Genomic DNA, 21,219 nt, shown 5'->3' with positions numbered 1-21,219 from the left:
AATAAAAAAAATAATAAAAGCCCTTTTTGCTTAGAAAAACTTTTTAATGTGCTTTATTTTTAAAAACAAGACACAAACATATAGAGGAGAACGGGGGCGCTGCAGGGGTGTCAGTCTGCTGGTCCCAGTAGTAACCGCACTGGAGGTGGTCAGTACTTTTTAGGTCTGTGCCTCAACATCGCCCTGAAAAATCAAATCAAGGCACAAAATAGAGACGGCTCGGCAGTTTACCCCCTTATTCCTCATCCTACGAAGGGAGGGTAAAAGGACACGTGGAGACCCGGGCGAGACGTCTCACCTGCGCTCGGGCTGATTGCTGAGGAAATTATCCAGCTTCGGCCCGTGTCGTCCCAGTGGATCATCCGGGATCATGAAGATGTCGCCGGCAAATGTGAACTGTAATAATCTGAAGAGAGAAAAAAACATGAACCCGAGAATCCACACAGAGAGGTGAGTGGCCGGTGCACAGACGGGCAGGTATCATGCACCTATCCCGCACGCTGTGAATGTGCACAATATCAGCTGATCACGCCGTCCGTCCTCTGGGTGCAGAGTGAGCAGAGCAGGGATAACCCTGACTGCAGCAGAGGTACCACAGTCCAGGGTCCGCAGAGCGGAGGCGGCGGGGCGCTCCCTCCAATCTCAGGGTCAGCAAGCGCTGACGTATCCGAGCCTCAGGGTCAGCAAGCGCTGACGTATCCGAGCCTCAGGGTCAGCAAGCGCTGACGTATCCGAGCCTCAGGGTCAGCAAGCGCTGACGTATCCGAGCCTCAGGGTCAGCAAGCGCTGACGTATCCGAGCCTCAGGGTCAGCAAGCGCTGACGTATCCGAGCCTCAGGGTCAGCAAGCGCTGACGTATCCGAGCCTCAGGGTCAGCAAGCGCTGACGTATCCGAGCCTCAGGGTCAGCAAGCGCTGACGTATCCGAGCCTCAGGGTCAGCAAGCGCTGACGTATCCGAGCCTCAGGGTCAGTTAGCGCTGACGTCCCCGAGCGACATCCCACCCTTTCTGAAATGGGAAGAGCCCGACTGTCCGGACCCTGAGGACAAGGAGCACCAACCTTTCCTTTATAATCTTGGTCCATGCCGCAGACTCCACCACGAACTCCCGGAGATTGTCATTTGTGACTATGATTCCTCCCGTCTTTTCTGCCAAGTGCAGCAGGAACCTGCATTAAAAGGAAAGATAGGGATTACCCCGGAGCCAAGGGTCACACGTCATAGCCGAGACCCTAACGAGCGGACATCTAACGCATGGGTGCTGGAGGATGATTAGTGAGTATGGGGAAACATGTCTACATCATGGGGGGGGTACCTGCCGACGCCAACAGCGGTTGGGGGGAAAGGTGCGTGCCAAAGCCACGGGGTGGGGGGGGTTCTCGGTTTTCATCCAATCCCAATAGACCCCCGATAAAGCAACAGTCCCATATCTCATAAGAGGCCTACACACCTGTCATCGTGAGAGCAGATTCGGGAGCCCAGCACGGTCCTCGAGGGGGTGAACGATAGGATTCCAAGCTCTTCCAGCTGCTGGAGGAACTGCTGCTCTGTAGGAAAGGAAACACAATGGTGATGTGTTAGTACGGCTCCAATTAACCCCTTCACCCCCAAGGGTGGTTTGCATGTTCATGACCGGGCCAATTTTTACAATTCTGACCACTGTCCCTTTATGAGGTCATAACTCTGGAACGCTTCCATGCATCCTGGTGATTCTGACACTGTTTTCTCGTGACATATTGTACTTCATGTTAGTGGTAAAATTTCATTCAAATAACTTGCGTTTATTTGTGAAAAAAATGGAAATTTGGCAAAAATTTTGAAAATTTCGCAATTTTCCAACTTTGAATTTTTATGCCCTTAAATCACAGAGATACGGCACACAAAAAACTTGATAAGTAACATTTCCCACATGTTTACTTTACATCAGCACAATTTTGGAACCAAAATTTTTTTTTTGTTAGGAAGTTATAAGGGTTAAAAGTTGACCAGCGATTTCTCATTTTTACAACACCATTTTATTTTTAGGACCACATCACATTTGAAGCCACTTTGAGGGGTCTATAGGATAGAAAATACCCAAAAGTGACACCATTCTAAAAACTGCACCCCTTAAGGTGCTCAAAACCACATTCAAGAAGTTTATTAACCCTTTAGGTGCGTCACAGGAATTTTTTTGATTTAAAAAAAAATGAACATCTAACTTATTTTCACAAAAAAAATACTTCAGGTTCAATTTTTTTTATTTTACCAAGGGTAACAGGAGAAATTGGACTGCAAAAGTTATTGTGCAATTTGTCCTGAGTACGCAGATACCTGATATGTGGGGGGGAACGACTGTTTCGGCGCATGGCAGAGCTCAGAATGGAAGGAGCGCCGTTTGACTTTTTCAATGCAAAATTGGCTGGAATTCAGATCGGACGCCATGTCACGTTTGGAGAGTCCCTGATGTACCTAAACAGTGGAAACCCCCTACAAGTGACCCCATTTTGGAAACTAGACCCCCCCAAGGAACTTATCTAGATATGTGGTGAGACCTTTGAACCCACAAGGGCTTTACAGAAGTTTATAACGTACAGCGGTACAATTAAAAAATCATATTTTTTCCACAAAAATGATCTTTTCACCCTCAATTCTTATTTTTCCAAGGGTAACCGCACCCTAAAAGTTATTGTGCAATTTGTTCTGAGTACGCTGATACCCCACATGTGGGGGTAAACCACTATTTGGGCGCATGGCAGAGCTCGGAAGGGAAGCAGCGCCATTTGACGTTTTTGGCTGGAATTGAGATCGGACACCATGTCGCGATTGGAAAACCCCTGATGTACCTAAACAGTGGAAACCCCCCACAAATGACACCATTTTTGAAACTAGACCCCGTAAGGAACTTATCTAGATGTGTGGTGAGAACTTTGAACCCCCCAGTGCTTCACAGAAGTTTATAACGCCCGGGCGTGAAAATAAAAAATTCGTATTTTTTCCACAAACATGATCTTTTAGTCACCATTTTTTTTATTTTCCCAAGGGTACCAGGAGAAATTGAACCCCAAAAGTTGTTGTCCAATTTGTCCTGAGTATGCTGATACCCCATATGTGGGAGAAAACTACTGTATGGGCACACGTCGGGGCTCGGAAGGGAAGTAGTGACGTTTTGGAATGCAGACTTTGATGGAATGGTCTGCGGGTGTCATGTTGCCTTTGGAGAGCCCCTAATGTACCTAAACAGTGGAAACACCCACAAATGACCCCATTTTGGAAACTAGACCCCCTAAGGAACTTATCTAGATGTGTGGTGAGCACTTTGAACCCCCAAGGGCTTCACAGAAGTTTATAATGCCCGGGCATGAAAATAAAAAAATCGTATTTTTTCCACAAACATGATCTTTTAGTCCCCAATTTTTTCATTTTCCCAAGGGTAACAGGAGAAATTGGACCCCAAAAGTTGTTGTCCAATTTGTCATGAGTACGCTGACACCCCATATGTGGGAGAAAAATACTGTATGGACACACGTCGGGGCTCGGAAGTGAAGCAGTGCCATTTTGGAATGCAGACTTTGATGGAATGGTCTGCGGGTGTCATGTGCGTTTGGAGAGCCCCTGATGTACCTAAACTATTGAAACTCCCCACAAGTGACCCCATTTTGGACACTAGACCCCCCCACGGAACTTATCTAGATGTATGGTGAGCACTTTGAACCCCCAAGTGCTTCACAGAAGTTTATAACGCTCGGACGTGAAAATAAAGGAGATTTTTGTGTACTTACCGTAAAATCTCTTTCTCTTAGCCTTTAATTGGGGGACACAGAACCTTGGGTGTTATGCTGCTGTCCACTAGGAGGCAACACTATGCATAATCTGAAAAAGATTAACTTTGGCTCCTCCTCTGCAGTATACACCCCTGGACGGCGTCAGCCTTCTCCAGTTTTGTGCCAAAGCATAAGGAGGAACGTAACCAAATAACATAACCATGCCTGTAAGAAGGCTACTATGTACGAGCTCAAAGAACAATATGAGAACTCAACAGGAAACAACGGCCCGTAAGGGCAACAGGGTGGGAGCTGTGTCCCCCAATTAAAGGCTAAGAGAAAGAGATTTTACGGTGAGTACACAAAAATCTCCTTTACTCTGTCGCCTAATTGGGGGACACAGAACCTTGGGACGTCCCAAAGCAGTCCCTGGGTGGGAAGCAGTGGATGAATATTGTGCTGACAGTCCCCTAGACTTGGGGTACTGCCGCCTGCAGAACCAGTCTACCCAGGCTCGCATCCGCTGAGGACTGGGTATGAACACTGTAGTGTTTCGTAAACGTGTGTAGGCTAGTCCAAGTGGCCGCCTTGCACACTTGTTGTGCCGAAGCCTGATGCCGAATGGCCCAGGAGGCCCCTACTGCCCGTGTAGAGTGTGCCGTGATACCGGCCGGAAGAGGGGAACTGTTAAGTCGGTAGGCCTCATGTATGGTGGACCTGATCCACCTGGCAAGGGTAGCCTTGGAAGCCGGCAACCCCTTGCGACTACCTTCCGGAAGAATGAAGAGGGAATCAGATTTCCGGAAAGGTGCAGTCCTGGACACGTAAATTCGCAATGCTCTGACGAGGTCAAGCGTATGCAGAGCCTTCTCCACTCTATGAACCGGGCAAAGGGAAGGCAGTGAAATCTCTTCATTAAGGTGAAAGTTGGACACAACCTTCGGAAGGAAGGATGGTACCGTGCGGAGAACCACCTTGTCCTGGTGAAAGGCTAGGAAAGGCCGTCTGCAGGAAAGTGCTGACAATTCCGACACTCTGCGTAACGAGGTGATCGCCACTAGAAAAACCACTTTCTGAGACAGAATGGAGAGTGGAACTCCTCTAAGAGGTTCGAAGGGTGGAGCTTGCAATGCTGTCAGGACCAGATTGAGGTCCCACGTATCCAGCGGACGTTTGTAGGGAGGAACCAATCGGGAAACTCCCTGGATGAAAGTCCTTACTTGCGGTTTAATAGCAATGCGCTTTTGAAAAAGGACTGAAAGCGCCGACACCTGACTCTTAAGCGAACTTAAGGATAGCTTGGCATCTAGGCCCGATTGAAGAAAACCTAGTACCTTCGGGAGGGAATAAGGGAGTGGGACTTGTCCATGAGATTCGCACCAAGAAAAGAAAGCTCTCCAGGTACGATAATAGAGCTTGGCGGAGGCAGGCTTCCTTGCTCTGATCATAGTTGTAATGACTGCCGGTGAAAAACCTGCCTGGGTTAGAATCCAGGTTTCAAGGGCCATGCCGTCAAATTGAGAGCCCCTGAATTCTGGTGGAAGAACGGACCTTGAGACAGAAGGTCGTAACGGTCGGGTAGACGCCAGGGGGCGTCTGCCGTAAGTTGGACGATGTCGGCGTACCAAGTACGTCTGGGCCAGTCTGGCGCGATGAGGATGGTCGGAACTCCCTCTTGCTTGATCTTCCTCACGACCCTGGCGATTAGGGGGAGGGGTGGAAAAATGTACAGGAGTCGGAACTGGGACCAGTCCTGGACCAGGGCATCCGCTCCGAGCGACCGCGGGTCGTGTGTCCTGGCCATGAAATTGGGAACCTTGGTATTGAGATGGGATGCCATTAGGTCCACATCCGGGGTTCCCCAGCGTTGACAGATCTGGTAAAAAATCTCGGGATGGAGAGACCACTCCCCCAAGTCCATTCCTTGCCTGCTGACGAAGTCGGCTTCCCAGTTTTCTACACCCGGAATGTGTACCGCAGAAAGTACCGACCTTGTGTCTTCCGCCCAGCGGAGGATATGAGCCACTTCTCTCATCGCCTGGGCGCTGCGGGTCCTGCCTTGGTGGTTCACGTATGCCACAGCCGTGGCATTGTCCGACTGTATCCGTATGTGCGAGGCTGCAAGCAAGTGATGAAAGGCTCTCAGTGCCAAGAGAATGGCCCTGATTTCCAGAACATTGATGGGCAATGTCACTTCCCTCGGTGACCACTTGCCCTGTGCCCTGTGATGTAGGTGCACCGCCCCCCAGCCTGTCAGGCTTGCATCTGTAGTCAGGATCTTCCATTGTCCGGAGAGGAATGGCTTCCCTCGTGTAAGCGAGGTTGGTTTGAGCCACCAATGCAGGGACCTCCTGGTTGATGACGTCAACCTGAACTCCCTGTCGAGGGAGAAGGGGTTCCTGTCCCAAGATCTGAGCATGGCTAGTTGAAAGACCCTGAGGTGAAACTGGGCAAATGGCACTGCCTCTATTGCTGCTGCCATCCGGCCGAGGACTCTCATGGCAAACCGGAGAGATCGAGGAGGACTGCGAAGGAGTGTGCGAACTCCCAGACGGATGGCCAGTGTCTTGTCCTTGGGAAGGAGCACCAGGCCCCTGGCGGTGTCGAATACCATTCCCAGGAATGTTAGAGTCCGAGTTGGGATGGTCGACGATTTCTGTAGGTTGACTAGCCATCCCAGGCGACTCAGAGTGTCTAGAGTGATTGAGACACTGACCTCGCAGTCTTTGAAAGTGGGAGACTTGACGAGGAGGTCGTCCAGGTACGGGACGACTAGGATGCCTCTTGAGTGCAGGACGTCCATGGTGGCCGCCATGACTTTGGTGAACGTTCTTGGAGCCGTGGCGAGTCCGAACGGAAGGGCGACAAACTGGTAGTGGTTTTGGTTGACCGCGAACCTGAGAAACCTTTGGTGGGCGGGAGCAATTGGTATGTGGAGATACGCATCCTGTATGTCTATGGAGGCGAGGTATTCTCCCTGCTCCATGGATGCAATGATGGACCGGAGGGACTCCATGCGGAAATGCGTAATTGTTGAGCTGTTTTAGGTCCAGTATGGGTCGGACGCCGCCTCCTTTCTTGGGGACTACGAACAAATTTGAGTAGAATCCTCGGAATCTCTCGTTCGCGGGAACCGGCACCACAACTCCTGATTGAAGGAGAGAGGAAACCGCTTGGTGGAAAACACGAGCCTTTTCTGGTGGTGTTGGAGGAACAGAAAGGAAGAACCGGTTCGGTGGAACGGAAGTGAACTCTATCTTGTATCCGGAAGACACTATTTCCCTGACCCACCTGTCTTCTGTAATAGGCAGCCAGACTTGCTGAAAGAGTAAAAGTTGGCCGCCTACTGGTGGGGTGTCTTCCGGAGGTCTCGAGTCATGATGAAGTGAAGTTCTGAGGTTTTCCTCCCTTGGGTTTCGCTTGGCCTGCTTTCGACTGCCAAGCCCTGCCCGGTCGCTGCTGAGTCCGTGGGTTGTCTCTGCGTGGAGAACGGTTGCGGTTTTGCACTGGGCGCGAAACGGACCAGCCTGAGGAATTCCGAAAGGATCGGAATCGCGTCTGGATTCTTCGTTTAAACGTGCGTTCCGGTTTTAGTTGAGGGAGAGAGGTACTCTTACCCCCAGTGGCATTGGCTATCATGGTGTCCAACTTTTCACCGAAAAGTCTTCCAGTAAAATACGGAAGTCGCGTGAGGGACTTCTTTGAGGCCGCATCTGCTTTCCATTCTCGCAGCCAGAGGATGCGTCGGATCGTGATGGCGTTTGATGCTATTCCCGCTACACCTCTGGCGGAATCCAGGGCTGCATGAATCATGTAGTCTGCTACCACTGCCATCTGGACCGCTTGGTCCGAGAGTTCAGGATTTGAAGCCTGAAGACCCTCCTGTAGTTTTTTGGCCCAAGCCAGGAAGGCCTTGGATGCCCAAACTGAAGCAAATGCAGGGCCCAGAGAGGCGCCTGCCGCTTCGAAAATAGAACGAGCCATGCGTTCTACTTGCCGGTCTGCTGCGTCCCTGAGGGTTGAGCTATCCAGCAGAGAGAGTAAAGTCTGCGCTGCTAGCCTAGAAACCGGAGGGTCCACTTCAGGTGGATCTGTCCATTGTTTGGTGTCTTTCTGTGGGAAGGGGTACTTCGCTTCCAAATATTTGCGATTAGCGAATTTTTTGTCAGGCTGCGCAAACTGTTTGGTAAGTATTTTCTCAAACTCATCGTGATTAAGGAAGATCTTAGGTGGTTTTTGAACACTTTCGAAGCAAATCCTATGTTCTGGGACTTCCGGGGGCGACTCTGGAATTTTTAGCACCCGATGAATGGCAGAAATTATGTCCTCAACTAGCGCTGTATTGCTAGGGGGAGAAGGTACCACGGACCTCTCCGTTTCATTATCTGAGTCGGAGTCACAGATGCCCTCCGAATCCTGTGCCTCGCTAAGGTGATCCCTGGAGGGCGACCTGGGGCGGGGGTCTTCTGTGATGGGGGATCCCTGTGGTAAATTGCACTGTCTGTGGCAGGGGACTGTCCAGGAGACCTGGAATGACGCTGTCTCTCTCTAGAGGGGGACGACCTTGTGCTATAGTGCGACTTAGGTGATCGAGACCTGTGGGTCCGCTTACGACTGTGAGAGTCAGAAGCAGCATGTTCCTGAGACAAGCTGTCCGTATGCTGTGTACCGTCCATAGCCGGGGCCCGACTCTGCAGAGCTTGCAGTAATGTAGCAGTTAGGTTGTCTATGGACTGTGACATAGACTGAGACATCTGAGTTGCCCATTCCGGCGTGGCCTGTGACGCTGAAGCGTCAGGAGGGACTCCCTGGGGTTCTGACCCAGAGTTCTGGATGCAGTCCCGGCAGTGCGGATACGTGCTGCCACTAGGGAGCGTGGCTTTGCAGGCTGTGCAGAATGCATAGAAACATTCCTGCCTGGTTCTCTTCCTTGAGCCCGGCATAGTGCACAGAGGCTGGCTATTAGGGATCGAACAGGGGTGGCTACGCAGAGGGAACCCACAGAAAGCCTTATAGGAAGTATGGATTCACAGCTGAGTATGAGAACCCAGCTGTGAGCTTACCCCACCGGTGTGCCCCTAGGTCCAGCGCCGACAGATCCAAGTTCTGTGCCCCCCGGAGACCGCTGTGATGCTCCTCTCCTGGATCTCATCCAGAAAAAATGGCCACCGGGGCTCTGAGGAGGGGGCGGAGAGCTGAAAAGGGCGCGCTGGGCTGTGTAAAAACGCGCCCTTTCTGCCTCAATCCGCCCCTTCTATGACACTCCAGCGTGTCATTTTGGTCATCCGGGGGGCGGGCCAGGGGGCGGGGAAAAGGCGGCGGCTTCGGCTAGGCCGAAGCCGCGGCCTAAATTAGAAGCCTGATGCCCAGGAGGGCTCCAGAGCGGCGCGGTAGTCCGGGGGGGGGGGGGGGGGCGGATGTGTACCAGACCCCCCCAGAATGGTCGACTGCATAGCGGTGGGGGTAGCAGGGGTAGCGGTTTTTGTATCGGGTGCCCCTAAAGCGCTATGGAGCCGCTGCTGTTGCAGAGACAGGGACGCAGAAAAACCCTGTCTCTGCTGTGCCATCCAGTCCGCACCCTCCCCCGGCCCCAACAGGATCCCTCAGCCAGCCTGGGGTCCCTGGAAGCTGCGAAATGCCGCCTGATCTCCGACCCTACCTGAGGCGTCTCAACCTAATACCCCCTGCGGGGGATTAGGGAGGGTGCGTCTGTCACCGTCAGGGGGTCTTCATCCTCGCCTCAACCTCAACCCAGACCCCTTAAAGGGGTTGGGGAAGGAGGGGGGTCTCGACCTCGAACCAGGACCCGAGGGACTGGGGAGGGAGCGACATGGGGAAAAAACCACCTCGACCTCAACCGGGTACCCCTAATAGGGGACCGAGGAGGGAGCCATGCCGGGAGTCTCGCTGGAGACCCACTTTTCTTCATCTGTATTTCCGTGAAAAAAAGGAAAAAAACGGAAGAAAAAAGGTGTGCCTCCTTGCGACACTAAGCAAAAACTGGAGAAGGCTGACGCCGTCCAGGGGTGTATACTGCAGAGGAGGAGCCAAAGTTAATCTTTTTCAGATTATGCAGTGTCACCTCCTAGTGGACAGCAGCATAACACCCAAGGCTCTGTGTCCCCCAATTAGGCGACAGAGTAAAATCATTTTTTTCCACAAAAATGATATTTTTGCCCCCAATTTTTTATTTTCCCAATGGTAACAGGAGAAATTGGACCCCTAAAATTGTTTTGCAATTTGTCCTGAGTAGGCTGATACCCCATATGTGGGGGTAAAACACTGTTTGGGCGCATGGCAGAGCTTGGAAGGGAAGGACCACCATATGACTTTTTCAACTCAGAATTGGCTGGAATTGAGATCAGACGCAATGTTGCATTTGGAGAGCCCCTGATGTGCCCAAACAGTGGAAACCCCCAATTCTAACTCCAACCCTAACCCCAACACACCCCTAACACTAACCTCAGCCCTAACCCTAGCCCTAACCCAAGCCCTAACCCTAATCTCAGCCCTAGCCCTAACCCTAACCCTAATGGAAAAATGGAAATAAATACATTTTTTTTATTTTATTATTTTTCCATAACTAAGGGGGTGATAACGGGGGGTTTGATTTACTATTTATGGCGGTTTTTATGTTTGGCAGCTGTCATAGGCTAAAAGACGCTTTTTATTGTAAAAATAGTTTTTGCATCACCACATATTGAGAGCTATAATTTTTCCATATTTTGACCCACTGAGTCATGTGAGGTCTTATTCTTTGCGGGACGAGTTGACGTTTTTATTGGTACCATTTTCGGGCACGTGACATTTTTTGATCGCTTTTTATTCCGATTTTTGGGACGCAGAATGAACAAAAACCAGCGTTTCATGAATTTCTTTTGGGGGGGGGGGGGGCGTTTACACCGTTCCGCGTGCGGTAAAATTGATAAAGCGTTTTTATTCTTCGGGTCAGATACCTCATTTAGCTCGTTTTTTTATGTTTTGTCGGTTTTTTGCAATGAAAACAATTTTATATAAAAAATAATTATTTTTGCATCGCTTTATTCTGCGAGCTATAACTTTTTTATTTTTTTGCGGATGATGCTGTATGGCAGCTCGTTTTTTGCGGGACAAGATGACATTTTCAGCGGTACCATGGATATTTATATGCGTCTTTTTGATCGCGCGTTATTGAACTTTTTGTTTGGCGGTATGATACTAAATCATTATTTTTTGCTTCGTTTTTTATTTTTTAAGGGGTTCTCTAAAGGGGTTAACTAATGGGACAGTTTTATAGGGCGGGTCGTTACGGACGCGGTGATACCTAATATGTGTACTTTTATTGTTTTGGGTTTTTTTTTATTTTCAAAAAATGAATTTATTGGGGAATATTTTTTTTTTTTTTTACTAATTTATTTGGCGATTTTTTTAAAATTATTTTTACACTTTTTTTTTACTTTATTACATAGTCCCAGGTGGGACATCACTGTCCTGTGACAGATTGCTGATCTGTCACATCACAGATCACAGTGACAGATCAGCAATCTGTCACAGGCATTGAAGAAGACTTCCTCTTGCCTGCGCTTTGCAGGCACTGAGGAAGCCAGCTTCCTGCAGGCCCCCGTCGCCATCTTGGATTCGGGGGCCTGGAGGAAAGGAGTCCCCCGCAGCAGCGCTGCACATTGCGCTGCCGTGGGGGGCTCAGGGAAGCACGGAGGGAGCCCCCTCCCTGCCGATGCTTCCCTTTAACTCCCGGTACACAGCGATTGTGTTTGATCGCGGTGTGCAAGGGGTTAACGTGTCGGGGGCGGTCCGGTAGACGTACTATCCCGTCCATGGGCATAGGGGCCCGGGTCCCATGGACGGGATAGTACGTGTCATGTCAGGAAGGGGTTAAAGGGGCTGTCCACGATTTATATACTGACAACCTACTGAAGGCAATGGGCAGAGCTGCAGTACCTGACAACGGCCACTACAGTGTATGGCGCTGTCGTGTTTACCACTTACATCCAGGATCTGCAATCGGGCGATTGGTGGGAGCGTCAGGTGTCAGACCGTGGACCCCCACTACCTCTGTACTGACGACCCCAAGACAGAGGGGAGGGCGCAGAGGGTCTCGCACAGCTTATTCTGCTGTCCTTCCACACATGTGGAGGACGGGACAATCGTGCTGTATCTGGGGCTGTAACGAAGGAAGAGCCTGCAGACCTGGCACACATCAGTGACACGTGACGGCCCCCCGTTACCTGTGATGTTGGGGTCTCGCTTCGTCCTCCACTGAGGAACAAACACTGTTATATTCCGGTGTCCTTTATTCCAGAAATATTCTACGGCGATCGCGATTCCCCGACAGGAAAAGAACTTCTGTAACCCGTGACTGCAAGAAGAAGAAAGTGTGAGACCACACCGACCCCATAACCAGGTCACCACGGGGCCATCATCACCGGGCTCATAGATAGCACCCCGATAATACGGCACAGGGCGTACCCCAGCATCAGTGCAGGGTCAGGAATGTCTGTACACAGCGACTGCACCAGCAGAATAGTGAGTGCAGCTCTGGGGTATAATACAGGATGTAACTCAGGATCAGTAATGTAATGTATGTACACAGTGACTGCACCAGCAGAATAGTGAGTGCAGCTCTGGGGTATAATACAGGATGTAACTCAGGATCAGTAATGTGATGTATGTACACAGTGACTGCACCAGCAGAATAGTGAGTGCAGCTCTGGCGTATAATACAGGAGGTAACTCAGGGTCAGTAATGTAATGTATGTACACAGTGACTGCACCAGCAGTATAGTGAGTGCAGCTCTGGCGTATAATACAGGAGGTAACTCAGGGTCAGTAATGTAATGTATGTACACAGTGACTGCACCAGCAGAATAGTAAGTGCAGCTCTGGGGTATAATACAGGATGTAACTCAGGATCAGTAATGTAATGTATGTACACAGTGACTGCACCAGCAGAATAGTGAGTGCAGCTCTGGAGCATAATACAGGATGTAACTCAGGATCAGTAATGTATGTACACAGTGACTGCACCAGCAGAATAGTGAGTGCAGCTCTGGGGTATAATACAGGATGTAACTCAGGATCAGTAATGTAATGTATGTACACAGTGACTGCACCAGCAGAATAGTGAGTGCAGCTCTGGAGTATAATACAGGATGTAACTCAGGATCAGTAATGTAATGTATGTACACAGTGACTGCACCAGCAGAATAGTGAGTGCAGCTCTGGGGTATAATACAGGATGTAACTCAGGATCAGTGATGTAATGTATGTACACAGTGACTGCACCAGCAGAATAGTGAGTGCAGCTCTGGAGTATAATACAGGATGTAACTCAGGATCAGTAATGTATGTACACAGTGACTGCACCAGCAGAATAGTGAGTGCAGCTCTGGAGTATAATACAGGATGTAACTCAGGATCAGTAATGTAATGTATGTACACAGTGACTGCACCAGCAGAATAGTGAGTGCAGCTCTGGGGTATAATACAGGATGTAACTCAGGATCGGTAATATAATGTATGTACACAGTGACTGCAGCAGCAGAATAGTGAGTGCAGCTCTGGAGTATAATACAGGATGTAACTCAGGATCAGTAATATAATGTATGTACACAGTGACTGCAGCAGCAGAATAGGGAGTGCAGCTCTGGAGTATAATACAGGAGGTAACTCAGGATCAGTAATGTAATGTATGTACACAGTGACTACACCAGCAGAATAGTGAGTGCAGCTCTGGAGTATAATACAGGAGGTAACTCAGGATCAGTAATGTAATGTATGTACACAGTGACTGCACCAGCAGAATAGTGAGTGCAGCTCTAGGGTATAATACAGGAGGTAACTCAGGATCAGTAATGTATGTGCACAGTGACTGCACCAGCAGAATAGTGAGTGCAGCTCTGGAGTATAATACAGGATGTAACTCAGGATCAGTAATGTAATGTATGTACACAGTGACTGCACCAGCAGAATAGTGAGTGCAGCTCTGGGGTATAATACAGGAGGTAACTCAGGATCAGTAATGTAATGTATGTACACAGTGACTGCACCAGCAGAATAGTGAGTGCAGCTCTGGGGTATAATACAGGATGTAACTCAGGATCAGTAATGTGATGTATGTACACAGTGACTGCACCAGCAGAATAGTGAGTGCAGCTCTGGCGTATAATACAGGAGGTAACTCAGGGTCAGTAATGTAATGTATGTACACAGTGACTGCACCAGCAGTATAGTGAGTGCAGCTCTGGCGTATAATACAGGAGGTAACTCAGGGTCAGTAATGTAATGTATGTACACAGTGACTGCACCAGCAGAATAGTAAGTGCAGCTCTGGGGTATAATACAGGATGTAACTCAGGATCAGTAATGTAATGTATGTACACAGTGACTGCACCAGCAGAATAGTGAGTGCAGCTCTGGAGCATAATACAGGATGTAACTCAGGATCAGTAATGTATGTACACAGTGACTGCACCAGCAGAATAGTGAGTGCAGCTCTGGGGTATAATACAGGATGTAACTCAGGATCAGTAATGTAATGTATGTACACAGTGACTGCACCAGCAGAATAGTGAGTGCAGCTCTGGAGTATAATACAGGATGTAACTCAGGATCAGTAATGTAATGTATGTACACAGTGACTGCACCAGCAGAATAGTGAGTGCAGCTCTGGGGTATAATACAGGATGTAACTCAGGATCAGTGATGTAATGTATGTACACAGTGACTGCACCAGCAGAATAGTGAGTGCAGCTCTGGAGTATAATACAGGATGTAACTCAGGATCAGTAATGTATGTACACAGTGACTGCACCAGCAGAATAGTGAGTGCAGCTCTGGAGTATAATACAGGATGTAACTCAGGATCAGTAATGTAATGTATGTACACAGTGACTGCACCAGCAGAATAGTGAGTGCAGCTCTGGGGTATAATACAGGATGTAACTCAGGATCGGTAATATAATGTATGTACACAGTGACTGCAGCAGCAGAATAGTGAGTGCAGCTCTGGAGTATAATACAGGATGTAACTCAGGATCAGTAATATAATGTATGTACACAGTGACTGCAGCAGCAGAATAGGGAGTGCAGCTCTGGAGTATAATACAGGAGGTAACTCAGGATCAGTAATGTAATGTATGTACACAGTGACTACACCAGCAGAATAGTGAGTGCAGCTCTGGAGTATAATACAGGAGGTAACTCAGGATCAGTAATGTAATGTATGTACACAGTGACTGCACCAGCAGAATAGTGAGTGCAGCTCTAGGGTATAATACAGGAGGTAACTCAGGATCAGTAATGTATGTGCACAGTGACTGCACCAGCAGAATAGTGAGTGCAGCTCTGGAGTATAATACAGGATGTAACTCAGGATCAGTAATGTAATGTATGTACACAGTGACTGCACCAGCAGAATAGTGAGTGCAGCTCTGGGGTATAATACAGGAGGTAACTCAGGATCAGTAATGTATGTACACAGTGACTGCACCAGCAGAATAGTGAGTGCAGCTCTGGAGTATAATACAGGATGTAACTCAGGATCAGTAATGTAATGTATGTACACAGTGACTGCACCAGCAGAATAGTGAGTGCAGCTCTGGAGTATAATACAGGAGGTAACTCAGGATCAGTAATGTATGTACACAGTGACTGCACCAGCAGAATAGTGAGTGCAGCTCTGGGGTATAATACAGGAGGTAACTCAGGATCAGTAATGTATGTACACAGTGACTGCACCAGCAGAATAGTGAGTGCAGCTCTGGCGTATAATACAGGAGGTAACTCAGGATCAGTAATGTAATGTATGTACACAGTGACTGCACCAGCAGAATAGTGAGTGCAGCTCTGGGGTATAATACAGGAGGTAACTCAGGATCAGTAATGTATGTACACAGTGACTGCACCAGCAGAATAGTGAGTGCAGCTCTGGCGTATAATACAGGAGGTAACTCAGGATCAGTAATGTAATGTATGTACACAGTGACTGCACCAGCAGAATAGTGAGTGCAGCTCTGGAGTATAATACAGGATGTAACTCAGGATCAGTAATGTAATGTATGTACACAGTGACTGCACCAGCAGAATAGTGAGTGCAGCTCTGGGGTATAATACAGGAGGTAACTCAGGATCAGTAATGTAATGTATGTACACAGTGAATTATTAATTGCTGTTATGATGGGAGCAGAATAACCTTCCACAAAACCATTTCTACCCGCAGCCATCACTATGACACAGGGTCACCAGACTTGTAAGCTGTACTGTGCAGCAGCTGCAGGAGGACAACAACTCTCATCCTGCCTTGAGATTTCGGGTTTCTGCAACATAACAGATGTACAATACTAGCTCCCTGCCAGTCAGCGACCGTCCCCATGTGACTGGCATCAGAGGACAGCTGTGACTCTCACCCACCTGCCCTCTACCACGAGCGAGCAAATACATTTACTTTTATCAAAATTAAAAATACAAAAATCTGCGAGCCCCGCCGGCCGCCTCTGTGATTGCGACAGCGAGCCCCGCCGGCCGCCTCTGTGATTGCGACAGCGAGCCCCGCCGGCCGCCTCTGTGATTGCGACAGCGAGCCCCGCCGGCCGCCTCTGTGATTGCGACAGCGAGCCTCGGCCACCCCTGCGATAACTTCTATCTACAAAACTTTTGCTCTCAGTATCTCTCAGATTTCTATATGCGGAGGCTCCGTCTCCTCAGACACTGTCACATTTTTTCTTGTACTGGGACTCACTGAACGCTCTACTGGTCATCAATGTGTTGTGATGGGAGTACAGTCATTACATAGCCGGCGGTGAGGGGGGAAACACTGACTCTGTCCTCCTCACGAGTTTCTATTATGCGAGTGATCCTGTCACCTGCCGATACAATAGCCCTGATACAAAAGTGCCATGCCATTCAGCAGTACCCTAAGAGCGCCCCTCCTGCCCCGCACCGGGATGCAACGGGCGCCGCCCCGCACCGGGATGCAACGGGCGCCGCCCCGCACCGGGATGCAACGGGCGCCGCCCCGCACCGGGATGCAACGGGCGCCGCCCCGCACAGGGATGCAACGGGCGCCGCCCCGCACAGGGATGCAACGGGCGCCGCCCCTCCTGCCCCGCACAGGGATGCAACGGGCGCCGCCCCGCACAGGGATGCAACGGGCGCCGCCCCTCCTGCCCCGCACAGGGATGCAACAGGCGCCGCCCCGCACAGGGATGCAACGGGCGCCGCCCCTCCTGCTCCGCACAGGGATGCAACAGCGCCGCCCCTCCTGCTCCGCACAGGGATGCAACGGGTACCGCCCCTTCTGCTCCGCACAGGGATGCAACGGGCGCCGCCCCTCCTGCTCCGCACAGGGATGCAACGAGCGCCGCCCCTCCTGCTCCGCACAGGGATACGAGTGTCACCTGTTATGATTGAGTCACCGAGGAGGAAAAAACAAAACACAAGCTCAGCCCAGAAAATCAGAGAGGTTGGAAACTAGCAGATTGCAGACCCCTAATCCTATCACACAACTAGCAGTAGCCGTGGAGTGTTCCTACGGTGATCCTAGACACCTCGTCACAGCCGGAGATCTAAATAAGCCTAAAGAGAGAAAAGGGAAAAAACTGACTGCCCCAGAGCAGACCCCAAAGCAATAGGCAGCCCCCAACATATAATGACAGTGAAACAAGATGAAAACACTAACACAGATAGAAAGATAGGTTGAGCAAACGATGGGCCCAAGCTAACTAAAAAGGACAGAACAGAAAAGCTGCTGTCTACAATCCGAGAAAACCCTGCTAAAAATATTACCAACACAACTGATAAGCAAAAAGGACCCTGAAGTCACTAAACTTCAAACCCTATATCAGCACTCAGAATATTCTGAAAGCAGAGCAAAAGAGAACACTGATCAAGGAAAAAGAATCCAGCACACCCCCGGCCGGGGATGGCTGAACTCAAAAAACAAGGTAAACAAAACCAAAACTAATAAGTTCAATAGCAGAGCAAAAACTTATCTTTGGGAAGCAGGAATCAGACTGGTCTCCAAGAATCCAGCAGAGAAATCACCAGCCACTCAGAAGGGCTTCGGCTGCCTTATATCCAATCTGAAGTTCCTGTTACCCAGTCACAATCCACCTGATCAGGTGTTTGGTTTCTTTCATCCAAATCAGCCTCACTACCTTCCTTCACCAGAAGAGGGAGATCCTCGGACACAAAAGGTGAATGAACAGATGAGCTCACAACAGCCACCCCTCCTGCTCCGCACAGGGATACAACGAGCGCCACCCCTCCTGCTCCGCACAGTGATACAACGAGCGCCACCCCTCCTGCTCCGCACAGGGATACAACGAGCGCCACCCCTCCTGCTCCGCACAGGGATACAACGAGCGCCACCCCTCCTGCTCCGCACAGGGATACAACGAGCGCCACCCCTCCTGCTCCGCACAGGGATACAACGAGCGCCACCCCTCCTGCTCCGCACAGGGATACAACGAGCGCCACCCCTCCTGCTCCGCACAGGGATACAACGAGCGCCACCCCTCCTGCTCCGCACAGGGATACAACGAGCGCCACCCCTCCTGCTCCGCACAGGGATACAACGAGCGCCACCCCTCCTGCTCCGCACAGGGATACAACGAGCGCCACCCCTCCTGCTCCGCACAGGGATACAACGAGCGCCACCCCTCCTGCTCCGCACAGGGATACAACGAGCGCCACCCCTCCTGCTCCGCACAGGGATACAACGAGCGCCACCCCTCCTGCTCCGCACAGGGATACAACGAGCGCCACCCCTCCTGCTCCGCACAGGGATACAACGAGCGCCACCCCTCCTGCTCCGCACAGGGATACAACGAGCGCCACCCCTCCTGCTCCGCACAGGGATACAACGAGCGCCACCCCTCCTGCTCCGCACAGGGATACAACGAGCGCCACCCCTCCTGCTCCGCACAGGGATACAACGAGCGCCACCCCTCCTGCTCCGCACAGGGATACAACGAGCGCCACCCCTCCTGCTCCGCACAGGAATACAACGAGCGCCACCCCTCCTGCTCCGCACAGGAATACAACGAGCGCCACCCCTCCTGCTCCGCACAGGAATACAACGAGCGCCACCCCTCCTGCTCCGCACAGGAATACAACGAGCGCCACCCCTCCTGCTCCGCATAGGAAAACAACGAGCGCCGCTCCTGCCCCGCACAGGGATACAAGCGCCACCCCTCCTGCTCCGCACAGGAATACAACAAGCGCCGCTCCTGCCCCGCACAGGGATACAACGAGCGCCACTCCTGCCCCGCACAGGGATACAACGAGCGCCACTCCTGCCCCGCACAGGGATACAACGAGCGCCACTCCTGCCCCGCACAGGAATACAACAAGCGCCACTCCTGCCCCGCACAGGGATACAACGAGCGCCACTCCTGCCCCGCACAGGGATACAACGAGCGCCACTCCTGCCCCGCACAGGAATACAACAAGCGCCACTCCTGCCCCGCACATTAATTCACCCACCAGTCTGGTAACGAGCACTGACCTGATAGCGACGTTGCTCCCATCGATGATTATGTGTTTCAAGTCCGCTCTCCCCGGCTCGTTTTTCAGCTCCAGCTGATAAGGGGTCTTGATGGCGTTGAGGAATATCTGCATCCCGGTCACCGGCGGGTTGTGCTTCTCTGGTCTCACAGATGCTGATGGCTTCACGTCACTCTGCACAGGTTTTGGTGGATGGGTAAAATCAAAGCATCTTACGGGAATCCCTTTTGTTACCTGCGGCACCGGGAGTACGTTGGAAGGTCCCGGTCCGTCTGGGATTACGATGATATTCCTTGGAGGGCTGGAGGCGCCTCTTGCAACAAAAGTTACATTTTTTGGTAAACTACGTTCCATTCCAGGTCCTTGAGTCTGAAGTCTTTGAGTAGCTGTTGGGTTGTTCTTCCTGATGTTCGCCAAGTCCTCATGGCTGGCCGTGTGTGTCCTGCCGGGATCCTCCATCACCTCCTGCCTTAGCATAGATGCATTACCGTCTTTAGCATTTTGCCGACTCTCGGTCATTGCCGTCGGCAACTTGTCGCTTTCTTTTTTTATCTCTTCCAGAAGTTTTAAGGGCTCCTCGGACTGTCCCAGCTCACGGATAACCTTCTCAACCACCTCCTTGGAATATCTCATCGTCGTGAAAAAGTTCACAAGGATCTTGTACTCTGATTCGGGGCTTACTGTGTTGTCATCGTCCACGATGATCAACGAGTCTTCACTGGAGTCGGCCATCAGATCTATGATGGGCATGTTGGCGGCGCTGGCACTTGAGACGCAACCATCTTTCTGGATGCAGTCTAAGGAGAACGGCTTCTTCAGACATCGTTCTTCGTTCTCGGAACATCGCCTCTTTGTGGACAATCTGTCCTGGTGGGTGAGCGATACGAGTGCGGAGTGAGCGGCAGTTTCGGGTACACTGGAAAACACAGAATCCAGCTGGCTGGTCAGCTCCGTTACAGGGGTCCGAGGTTTTTTTCCCGATGTCTCCGTGCACGTACTACTATGCGTCTTAGCATTGGTAATAACTGCGGCAATCTCCTGATCGGCTTCACAAAACTGATCCTCCGACGCGAGATTCAGCAGCTCCTCCTTTAAGGCGCTGGGCAGTAACAATAAGTCCATGGTGTACTTATCTGCATTGGCCTCCACAAAACATTTAAACCTCTTTTTCACTTCCGGTTCTCGGCTTTGGGGTAAACTTTCGTTATTTTTAAAAAGTCTTACAAACTGCTGGATGTGACTCTGGGCCATGACCACTGGCTCTGTTCCTCCTTTAATACCGAGGTGCCCGATCTCCAACATGGCGACGTGGGCGGAAGTGTCCGTAATCAGATGGTCCAGGAACAAACTCTGAGCCCCCGCAAATATGCAATGCATCTCCTTGGGGTAGCTTTCCTTTATCTCCATCTCAGGTTCACAAAGGCCTTTAATATATTCCTGCAAAATACAAAACAAAAAAAGACTAAGATCCTCAGTAAAGGCAGTGGTGCGGTGAGAGGGAGGTATAAAATCTCAACCCTCCACAAGGTCAAAACAATCCGAGACGGAACGAGCAGCTTCACCTGCAATGAATGGAAGGCAGCACCTATGCAGAGCACAACAGTGGAAACGGCTGCCATCAGCTGCTGCCCTCTGCATAGCTGCAATTATAATATTGGCGAGAAATAAGGTATAAAAATCAGTTTGAAGAAGTAATAAAAAAGGATAAATGGAGCGAGCGTCAGCGGGACTCTCCGTCACTTCTCAGTATATCCTGGAGCTCGGCGTGGAGTTTCCCCGCGCTGTGACCCGACTCCGCACACTTCCCTCTGTCCGGCCGCAGAAATCCACAACAACTTCCTGTATAGCAGAAACTTCCTCATTGCCCTGGCTGGGATTTCCACACGTTATCAGGCACATTTCATATCTTGTGCTCAGACGACGTCCCAGCTAATGACTAATCAATCATTTGTTTATAGCCATTACATGAATCA

General features: G+C 50.5%; 1 protein-coding gene across 2 annotated transcripts in view; it reads right to left on the bottom strand.

Annotated features, from left to right (window-relative positions):
* N4BP1 (NEDD4 binding protein 1) overlaps nt 1-21,219 on the bottom strand; it is a 29,986-nt gene that overhangs the window by 3,514 nt on the left and 5,253 nt on the right. Inside the window, exons 3-8 of one of the 2 annotated variants that reach the window (XM_073554985.1) lie at nt 19,248-20,683; nt 11,968-12,098; nt 1,450-1,546; nt 1,061-1,168; nt 299-406; nt 38-183 (exon numbers count right to left, since the gene is read on the bottom strand). In XM_073554985.1, the coding sequence (XP_073411086.1) occupies nt 150-183; nt 299-406; nt 1,061-1,168; nt 1,450-1,546; nt 11,968-12,098; nt 19,248-20,683 (1,914 nt within the window). In that variant the 3' untranslated portion in view covers nt 38-149. Of the gene's footprint in view, nt 1-37; nt 184-298; nt 407-1,060; nt 1,169-1,449; nt 1,547-11,967; nt 12,099-19,247; nt 20,684-21,219 lie in introns of those variants that run through there. The other variant, XM_073554984.1, reaches the window with a different exon arrangement.

This window comes from Dendrobates tinctorius, unplaced genomic scaffold, assembly GCF_039654945.1.
Source record: "Dendrobates tinctorius isolate UK_male_01 unplaced genomic scaffold, ASM3965494v1 ptg000214l, whole genome shotgun sequence".
In the NCBI taxonomy this organism is placed as follows: domain Eukaryota; kingdom Metazoa; phylum Chordata; class Amphibia; order Anura; family Dendrobatidae; genus Dendrobates; species Dendrobates tinctorius.
The sequence above is the reverse complement of the archived record's forward strand: the minus strand, read 5'-3'. Positions and strand labels throughout refer to the sequence as shown.